The 10,700-nt window shown below is 46.0% G+C and overlaps 1 protein-coding gene across 5 annotated transcripts in view; it reads left to right on the top strand.

Moving 5' to 3' along the window:
• The first annotated feature begins 200 nt into the window (after positions 1 to 200).
• Positions 201 to 10,700, top strand: part of R3HCC1L (R3H domain and coiled-coil containing 1 like) — a 36,465-nt gene continuing 25,965 nt past the window's right edge. For 2 of the 5 annotated variants that reach the window (XR_011318549.1, XM_069754012.1), the window contains exons 1-2: positions 206 to 273; positions 5,800 to 5,881. Coding sequence is in view for 4 of the 5 variants with exons in the window: in XM_069754012.1 (XP_069610113.1) it covers positions 5,876 to 5,881 (6 nt within the window). In the remaining variant the exon portion in view is untranslated. Of the gene's footprint in view, positions 274 to 5,799; positions 5,882 to 10,700 lie in introns of all 5 variants that reach the window. The other 3 variants (XM_069754009.1, XM_069754011.1, XM_069754010.1) reach the window with 3 other exon arrangements.

Here is a 10,700-nt window from a genome sequence, read left to right as displayed (position 1 = left end):
GTTTGGAGGGCTTGTTTGCCCGTGCATTCTCTGCAGTCCTGCGGCTGCACTTTCTGCTCCTGGTTCCTGATAATACCGGGTTTTGCCTCCTGTGAACATTCCCAGTTATTCCCTGGTATAATGTCAGGCAGGGAAGTGGGCGGGAAGTTTGTCCCCGCTGCCGCGCCGTAGCCCGAGGACAGCAGCGCGTCACGTGACCAGAAGCAGTTGGATCCGCACACAGACAGACAGTGCACAGGAGCAGTTGCGGAGGGAGATGGCGGACGCTGTTATGTGAGTGCTCTGCCCGGGGGACTGGGATATACTGGTTTATACTGGGCTATACTGGCTCATGATGGGGTGACCCTTACTGTGCTATAGTGGAGAGAACTTCCTGGCTCTTTTGCTGTGCTGGCACTACAAGTCTCAGCAGCTAGGTATGATAACGAGCTCTAACGCTGCTGAGACTTCTAGTGTCCTCCTGAGGGACATTGTGTGAAGCTGGTGAGGGACTACAAGTGCCATCCTGCTCTGCTAGATTTCTGTTGAGGTCTCAGCTGTCAGTTGGCTCCTGCTGTGCCTGTAGCTGTTGTAGAACTACAAGTATCAGCAGCTAGGTCTTGTAACGAGATCTACTCCTGCTGAGACTTGTAGTGTCCTAGTAGTAGCACCGGGACATTGTGTGATAGTTACTACGTGTGAAGCTGGTGAGGGACTACAAGTACCATCCTGCCCTAGATTTCTATTGGGCTCCCAACTGTCAGTTGGCTCCTGCTCAGCCTGTAGCTGTTGTAGGACTACAAGTCTCAGCAGCTAGGTCTTTGTAACGAGATCTACTCCTGCTGATACTTGTAGTGTCCTAGAAGAAGCCCCGGGACATTGTGTGATAGTTACTACGTGTGAAGCTGGTGAGGGACTACAAGTGCCATCCTGCCCTAGAGTTCTGTTGGGCTCCTAACTGTCAGTTGCCTCCTGCTCAGCCTGTAGCTGTTGTAGGACTACAAGTCTCAGCAGGTAGGTCTTTGTAACGAGATCTACTCCTGCTGAGACTTGTAGTGTCCTAGTAGTAGCACCGGGACATTGTGTGATAGTTACTACGTGTGAAGCTGGTGAGGGACTACAAGTACCATCCTGCCCTACATTTCTGTTGGGCTCCCAACTGTCAGTTGGCTCCTGCTCAGTCTGTAGCTGTTGTGGAACTACAAGTCTCAGCACCGTTACCCGGTAAATCCCCCTTATAATACTTGCCTGTGGGAGGTTTGTAGTGTTTTATAGTCATATTTGGGGTTTTGGTGCGAGAGAGATGACATTTATGTTCACGTCCCCGATCCGACCTTCCCTGACCCCCCTCTTTCGGGGTAGAGCCCCCCCGTCAGTCATGTCTGTGAGGCTGTCGGGCTCAGGTCTGGACTCGATTTAGGCAGATCCAGTTCGGTGTCGGTCCATCCGCCGTCAGCCGTGGTTAGTGGAGCACTCGGCGTCTCCCCACACTGACTGCTGTATCAGGGATTCTCTGTTTTCATAGACTGCATTGCAAGTTCCGTGTGGCGGCGACTTATCCGAGATTTGGCCATTTTATTTTTTAGTCTGTAAAAAAATGAAATCAATCAAATAAAAAAAAAAATAAATAAAGACCCGGGCGACCAAGTCACAGACAAGAGGCACCGCTGGATTTGGTTGTAGAAAACTACATATCACCGTGTAACCGCAGCCAAAGAACAAGTTGAGATGAGCGTGTGCAGCATTGTCCGTTATTCCCCCAGGAAAAAAAACCTGACACTTTGTCGTCCATGTGTTTTTTTTTTTTTCCATTAATTTAATAAATAAAATGTCAGATATTGCGATGAGTGAACGTGCTTGGATATGGTGTTATCTGAGCATGCTCGGGTGCTAACAGAGTGACTTTGGCGTGTTCAAAAAATATGTTCGAGTCACAGCGGCTGTTGGACAACCGCAACACATACAAGGACTGCGTAAGAAACCGACAATCCCTGCATGTGTTTTGTCTTAAAGCTGCGAGACATGCAGTGTTCCCCAACTCCGGTCCTCAAGAGCCACCAACAGGTCATGTTTTGAGGATTTCCTTAGTATTGCATTCAATCACGTGTGCAATACTAAGGAAATCCTCAAAACATGACCTGTTGGTGGCTCTTGAGGACCAGACTTGGGGAACACTGTTCTAGACCCTCAGCACCGGAGCATGCTGAGATAACACCTTATCCGAGCATGTTTGCTCATCACTAGTTAGGTACAAGTTTCCTATATTATTTTTTTTTTTTTTGCACAAATTGACTTATAATGGGGCAGAATACAGATCAGAGTAATACATGTGGCAATTTTTATCTTTTTTTACATGCAGACCATCGATCTTTGTATAAAAACGTTGCTGTGACGACCACTTTGACGGCCATTGGTCCTTGTGCTGTCCATGTCTCTGTTTTGCAGATGGGCAGCACGCAGGCCGATTATACACTCATCTGAAAGAGCCGTAATATTCACCTTTCCTCAGCTGTTTATTGGCCAAGCTTGGGATTCCAGTCTACGGTCCCTCCGTGTGACTGCAGACTTGTGCACCCTCACAGTCCACACACACCGCGCACTGTCCGGATTCTCGGGCGCTGAGTGCGAGTGACCGCGCTTTGCATACATGTGGTCACATGCCGACTAGACATGCGCAGCCTAGCACAACACAAGTGAATCTGCAGTCTCATAAAGTGACTGCAGACTTTCATCATAAACCTGGTCAACCTCCTTAAATTTATAAAAAAAAAAAGAAAAACAAACCTCCCGTTTTTACTTTTCCGCCATCACACCTCTCTGCTCATCTGCTCCAGTCCTGTTTTTCAGCTTTCTATTAGACTTGTGTCGCACCATCCAGATGATGGTACGACGCCAATCTCAGGCCTCCCCACTGAACTCCATTTAATTTTTTTCTTTCAATTTTAACTTTTTTTTTTTTTTCTGCCCAAAAAATCCAGCAAAATGGCAGCCGGCTCGTCACAATTTTTCCTGGATTTGACTGAATTGGATCCCAAAAATTTTAGCTTAAATGGAAATTTCACTATCAATTTGCTCCTCGTTATTGGTGACCGCATCAGTACAGGATACTGTAGAGCTTGGTTGTGTTGATGGGGGGCTTTAGGCACTCCTTATTAAAGGGGTTTCCAGCTTTAGACATTCTCCACTCCTGCATTTAACCTCTTCCTAGCTTCTTACTATAAGGCTGGAGTCACACACAATGTATAAAAAAAAATCTGTCCGATTTTGTCTGCCGAGAATCGCACTAATGTTCTCCGTATGGTGATCCGTATCTCATCTGTGTGCAATGCCAGGATGCGTTTTTTTCTCAAAGTATCCGTGTGTCATCCGTATGGTGAGATTTTCTCACACACTTGCAAAATGAGCAAATAACGGCTGAGCCTTTCCTGTGACCTGCCCAATGCCTGAGAATTTCCCGCAAGTCACACTGATGGTCCGTGTGCTGTGCGATTTTTTTTTTTTTTTTTTTTTTTTTATTTTTTTTTTATTTATTTATTTTTTTTTTTCCCTCTCTCTCACACCCATAGACTTGCATTGGCGTTTCTCAGCTGAGATATGCGGACAATAGAGAAAAAAATGGATAATGGGATCTGCCCCATAGATTAACATTGTTCTGAGTTCTATGCGATTTTTTTTTTTTTTTTTTTTTTTTTTTTTTTTTTTTAATCGCATAGCAGTCGTCCGTATTAGACTAGTGTGACTCCGGCCTTAGGGTATGTGCACACGTAGGTGGGATGCCTGTGGATTTTTCCGCACCTGTTTTTGTAAATCCACAGGTAAACCGCACTGCGGAATTACCGTGGATTTTGTGCGGATTCCTATTATGGAGCAGGCGTAAACCGCAGCGGAATCCGCACAAAGAATTGACATGCTGCGGAATGTAAACCACTGCGTTTCCGCGCGTTTTTTTCCGCAACATGTGCACTGCGGATTCTGTTTTCCATAAGTTTACATTGTACTGTAAACTCATGGAAAACCGCTGCAGATCCACAGCAAAATCCGCACCGTGTGCACATCCGCTTAAAAGGGGAAGGTCTGTAAAGCGGTGGTCAGCAGGACAGCCATGATTTCGCATTGATCACCTGGGGTGATAATACAGCCTTCTGTCTGAATCCCCTTGTATGCATTTGAAATGCAGATTTCTAACTTGACACCTGATTGTATAAATTGCTGTTCACACTTCCCTTAGCTATTTTTCGTATTGTGCTTCTCTTACATATATTTCTATATAGACGAGCACCGTGTTCCACTATCTCGGGCTGTCCCATAGAGAATGAATAGAGCGGAGGTGCACTTGCTTGGGATTGGGGAGTGGTCCAGTAATCAGCTCACTGTTATTTGGAAGGTATTCCTTTCCCATGAACAGGGAAAAACTTTCAAAATTGGCAGGAATCCTTTAATTAAAGGGCTCCTGTTTTCAGTGCACTTATTTATTAGCCATAGCGTAATGCATAAGAGCAGTGGTTACCTGTGCAAATGACCAGTGATTATCTAATTGTATATAGGAGTGGTGGGTGTAAATGCTTCCTTGGCAAGGATGACTGAGTCCTCCATTTTGGGATATATGTGGGGGCAGGGGTACTCAGTTGATCTTTGCACACGCTCATCAGATGCTTCAATGCAAACAATGAGTTTTTCTACTGCTGCTAATGTACGTGTGCATTTCCTGAAACAGCAGGGCATATGAGTCTAGAATATCCCCAGTGGCCACTGTGAAATCGCAAGATTTATTAGTTTTATTTTTAGTACTGATTGTGATAAATAAAATAAAAAATACATCTAACATAAAAACTTGATTTAAGCAATTGTCACTTGCTGATGACTAGTGATGAGCGAACATGCTCGAGACATGCAGCCACGGGGTCTCGAACATACAGTTCCTTCTCCCTGAAGTCCAGTGTCAAGTACCCACAGTCAGTGATGGTGTGGGGTGCCATGTCAGCTGCTGGTGTTGGTCCACTGTGTTTCATCAAGGGCAGGGTCAATGCAGCTAGCTATCAGGAGATTTTGGAGCACTTCATGCTTCCATCGGCTGAAATGCTTTATGGAGATGAAGATTTCATTTTTCAGCACGACCTGGCACCTGCTCACAGTGCCAAAACCACTGGTAAATGGTTTACTGACCATGGTATTACTGTGCTCAATTGGCCTGCCAACTCTCCTGACCTGAACCCCATAGAGAATCTGTGGGATATTGTGAAGAGAAAGTTGAGAGACGCAAGACCCAACACTCTGGATGAGCTTAAGGCCGCTATTGAAGCATCCTGGGCCTCCATAACATCTCAGCAGTGTCACAGGCTGATTGCCTCCATGCCACGCCGCATTGAAGCAGTCATTTCTGCCAAAGGATTCCCGACCAAGTATTGAGTGCATAACTGAACATTATTATTTGTTGTTTTTTTTGTTTGTTATTAAAAAACACTTTTATTTGATTGGATGGGTGAAATATGCTAATTTATTGAGACAGGTTTTTTGGGTTATCAGGAGTTGTATGCCAAAATCATCAGTATTAAAACAATAAAAGACCTGACAAATTTCAGTTGGTGGATAATGAATCTATAATATATGAAAGTTTAATTGTAATCATTACATTATGGTAAATAATGAAATTTAACACTATATGCTAATTTTTTGAGAAGGACCTGTATTATGCGAGCATGCCGAAGTCGCTCTGTTAGCACCCGAGCATGCTGATATAACACCTTATCCCATCACTACTGACCACTCATTCGCTTTCATCTCTAAATATTTCTGTTATGTTAATTTTATTATTTTTTTCAGTTGCAGAGTGCCGTGCGCACCAGGAGTGTAGAATTCCAGCAGTCTTTATATTGGAGGAGGCGCATAAATTCTGGATATGCAGGTCGGTGACTTACACTGTGGTAATAGACCAGCTACTTATTATATCGGTGTCACAAGCTGATCCGCTGCCGTGTCAGACGTGCAACGTAGGGTTGTGTTTCTCTTTAGCCTCTATTATCAAGTTGACCCTTTATTATAAGATATAATTGTTGGGCGGCTGAGCTTTGATTAAGATAATTGTATGTACGGTAATCTGGATTATTACTTTTATCCTTTGACTAACGACTGTGATTTTTTTAGCCTGAAATGTGACGGGGGTTTTGGATAATAGAAAATTTTGCAATTTCCTGATATGGTTTGTACCACAATTCCACACTTTTTTTTTGTCCAAGTGATAAAGTTGCATTGTTTGTTAAAATAAAGCTTTGACGAGGCTTCGTACATTCAGGCATATTGTGCTAAATAGTAGCTGTATTACGGATGGAATATTCCTCCTCACATAGGACTTTTAGCAATATGGGTCCTTGAATACTGCACTGTACGACAATAACATTGATACCAGTCTTGTAGTAATCCGATGTAATCAGAGCTGAGAAATCAAACGTTGAAACCACATGCAAATTAGCCAGGAAGTGCATTGGGGGCGTGGTAAAGTCTTCCACATGTATTGACACCCCACCCCCAGTGCACATCATAGCTAATTTGCAAGTGGTTTCAAAGCTTGATTTCCCAGCGCTGGCACAATAAATTACTACAATCCAATTATAATTTTTATTGCCCTGCTAGGAACTGGACAGTGAGATCATTCCTGATAGGTTCCCTTTAACCCCCAAAGCAAAATCAACTGTGGGCACCCCCTCGCATGCACCTGCTCCCATCCCCACCACCACCACCATCATGGCATGATTGCGGTGCACCGATGGGTTACCATTGCCACCTGCTGAAGGCCCCATTGGCCGCCATCTTGGTACTCCTATGAAGTTTATCCACAGGCTGAGCTTCAAAGGAAACCAAGATTTCCACTATTTGCTGCAGGTCTTACAAAACAGGGTGTATTTAACAATAAATTCCTTTATTTAGACCAAGTTAAAATTACAATGGATAATAATCCTTAAAAAGTAAGTAAGGGACTCTGTCACCTGAATTTGGCAGGCTATGTAAATGCCCTGTGTTCAGTCCGATGGGCGGTGTTTCCTCCTTTCATGCACCCCTTCCTTTCCCGCTGTCCGCAATATTTTCTTGAATTTGAGTAGGTTTCCTCTGTAGTTCACACGTTGCGCAATTCAATCTTGCCTTGCGCACGCGCAGTATGCTTTGCCCAACTGCGGGCAGAGCCGAAAAGCATTAGTGCGCATGCGCCGCCGCACTACATCCCGGAACACAGCTAAATAATTCCGGGTGGAGGTCCCCTAAGGGGCTAAAGGATAAAAAAAAAAAAAAAAAAATGTAATCACTTACCCCACATTAGTATTAAGTAAAAGCATCCGAACGCCAAGGTTAAGAGGAGCCCTGGAAAAATAGTGATATACTGAGCTTCTGATGGCCCCCGGAGTCCTCCCGCCTCTCAGCGGTGCACGCGGCGGTTTCCATTCCCAGGGATGCTGTGTGCGAAGGACCTGGGATGACGTCGCGGTCATGTGACTGTGACGTCATCCCAGGTCCTTCGCGCACACCGCATCCCTGGGAACGGAAGCCGCCACGTGCACCGCTTAGGAGATCGGGGGCCGTCGGAAGGTGAGAATAACCATTTTTTTTATTATTTTTGACATTAGATTTTTTTTTTTTACTATTGATGCTGCATAGGCAGCATCAATAGTAAAAAGTTGGTCACACTTGTCAAACACTATGTTTGACAATTGTGACCAAGCTGTCAATCAGTTTTGGAAAACGCTAGCATTCTGCAAGCTAATTACGCTTGCAAAACGCTAGTTTTTGCAGGAATACGCATGCCAATTCCGCATGCAATATACCCGCGGCAGGAGCTGCGGAATTGCCGCAGAAATTTCCGTGGCAATTCTGCAACGTGTGTGCTTAGCCTTACGGCCGTGATTAGAGTCTAGTCCGATCCTGGCAGTTGCAGCCGTCCTACCATTGTAGCAGTGCCCGTGTATTCGCCTTGGCATACTATCAAATCACAGTGTCTCAACCAACCTAGATATATTATTACGTCTTGGTGGGGGAAAGGGTTAAAATAACCCAAAATAACCTTGCTTGTATATTGCAGCATGACGGAAAGGGATTAGTGGGTCGCTGCTGCTTTTTCCCTTTGTAGGTGAAAACGCTCTGTGATCAGTCTTTATTACTGCGTCTACATACGGCGGTTGTTATAATTCTGCATGTATTCTCCGCGTATGACTGGGATAATTAATTAATATGTGACAGCTCCTATGGCGGCCAATGCTGTGTGCAGAATCTGCATTCTCCAGGCCCGGAGTGGGAGATCGATGTCTGCGCTGACTTGTGTAGTCTCATTAGAACTCTGCTAATTACATAGGTAAAATCTATTCCACATAGATTCGTTTTTGCAGATAGGGTTTGCTACTATGTCCCAGTCTTGGGATGAAATAATTACTTGGATTCTCGGCTGTGGTTTCCAGGAATGAACATCTGCATTGCCCATCAGAATATATTATTTATATCTATCACTGGTTTGTAAATGGGAATATAAAGGGAACGTGTTATGCGAAAATGGCCGATTGTTCACATCTGTATACAGTAGATAACATAGGATCCACCATTCACAATAGGTGATGTCACAGCTCACCTCCTCCTCCTGTATTATGACTGATAACACCTCTATATACAGTAGATAACACAGGATCCACCATTCTCAATAGGTGATGTCACAGCTCACCTCCTCCTCCTGTACAGTGACTGATAACACCTCTATATACAGTAGATAACACAGGATCCACTATTCACAATAGGAGATGTCACAGCTCACCTCCTCCTCCTGTATAATGACTGATAACACCTCTATATACAGTAGATAACACAGAATCCACCATTCACAATAGGTGATGTCACAGCTCACAGTCACCACTTCAAGATGACCTTTGCCCAAATTAGAGCATGCACAGCTAACACTTCTATATAAATAAGGTCCGAGTCGGGCTACGGTAATTGCTGCTGATGCCTCATATAAACCTGATTTAAACAATGGGTTATTTTCTAATGGCACATTGCCTCTTAAGGGTTGTTGGGGGGGGGGGGAGGGGGTGCATTCTTATTTTCCCCAGAAAAGGCGCCATTATTGCCTGTGGGCTGAATCTGGTATTGCAGCATGCCCCAGTTGTCATGAACTGGTGCGTGACCATGCACTTTTTTTTATTTATGAATTAAGTTATTTTCTCAGGCAGCATTCCATTATCAGGTACAGTGCATGTACGGTTATTATAGGGGATCAGGCATACACAGCACTGTATAGCCCATTTAAAAGGCATTTTGAGGGTGACTGGGTCCCTTTAAATGTACTTTCATTCTTTGCGTTTACACAGGCATAAATCGAACACTGATAAACTTTTAATTTCCCATGTGAACACGAGCTTATTCCCTTTCATAGATGATTGCACCTTCCTTTGGATATTCGGAGGTAAACGTAAACCTTTGGAAGACATAGTTTCAGAAATGTGTAATTAAAGCCCTTGTAATAAAACAACGTGGCTGTCGCAGTACATAAAGATATGAGCAGTGGCGATCTTATCAGGAAGAAGTATTTCTGCAGTCCGGTTGATGTCGCCAACTCCTCTTGTTGCCATTACCCGTACTGTCCATGGCGGTCTGCTATGTGCTGCGCCTCCTTTTGTCGTCTGTGCGCTGCGCCTCCTTTTGTCGTCTGTGCGCTGCGCTTCCTTTTGTCGTCTGTGCGCTGCGCCTCCTTTTGTCGTCTGTGCGCTGCGCCTCCTTTTGTCGTCTGTGCGCTGCGCCTCCTTTTGTCGTCTGTGCTCTGCGCCTCCTTTTGTCGTCTGTGCGCTGCGCCTCCTTTTGTCGTCTGTGCGCTGCGCCTCCTTTTGTCGTCTGTGCGCTGCGCCTCCTTTTGTCGTCTGTGCGCTGCGCCTCCTTTTGTCGTCTGTGCGCTGCGCTTCCTTTTGTCGTCTGTGCGCTGCGCCTCCTTTTGTCGTCTGTGCGCTGCGCCTCCTTTTGTCGTCTGTGCGCTGCGCCTCCTTTTGTCGTCTGTGCGCTGCGCCTCCTTTTGTCGTCTGTGCGCTGCGCCTCCTTTCGTCGTCTGTGCGCTGCGCCTCCTTTCGTCATCTGCGCTGCGCCTCCTTTCGTCGTCTGTGCGCTGCGCCTCCTTTTGTCGTCTGTGCGCTGCGCCTCCTTTCGTCGTCTGTGCGCTGCGCCTCCTTTCGTCGTCTGTGCGCTGCGCCTCCTTTCGTCGTCTGTGCGCTGCGCCTCCTTTCGTCATCTGCGCTGCGCCTCCTTTCGTCGTCTGTGCGCTGCGCCTCCTTTCGTCGTCTGTGCGCTGCGCCTCCTTTCGTCGTCTGTGCGCTGCGCCTCCTTTCGTCGTCTGTGCGCTGCGCCTCCTTTCGTCGTCTGCGCTGTGCCTCCTTTCGTCGTCTGTGCGCTGCGCCTCCTTTCGTCGTCTGTGCGCTGCGCCTCCTTTCGTCGTCTGTGCGCTGCGCCTCCTTTCGTCGTCTGTGCGCTGCGCCTCCTTTCGTCGTCTGTGCGCTGCGCCTCCTTTCGTCGTCTGTGCGCTGCGCCTCCTTTCGTCGTCTGCCGTGCAGGAGATCTGCGGTTTGGCGTTTTATGTTCTCCAGAATGCATCTTTATTGCTCTTTTCTCTGTACAGCACATCAGAGGATAGCGGCTCCCCTGACAGACGGGAACTGCTTTCTTGTGCTAAAAGCAAGATGTGGGTTTCTCTGTATCAGCCTCTGTAC

This window comes from Ranitomeya imitator, chromosome 2 (genome assembly GCF_032444005.1).
Source record: "Ranitomeya imitator isolate aRanImi1 chromosome 2, aRanImi1.pri, whole genome shotgun sequence".
Lineage (NCBI taxonomy): Eukaryota > Metazoa > Chordata > Amphibia > Anura > Dendrobatidae > Ranitomeya > Ranitomeya imitator.
This window is presented reverse-complemented; position numbering and strand designations above follow the sequence as displayed.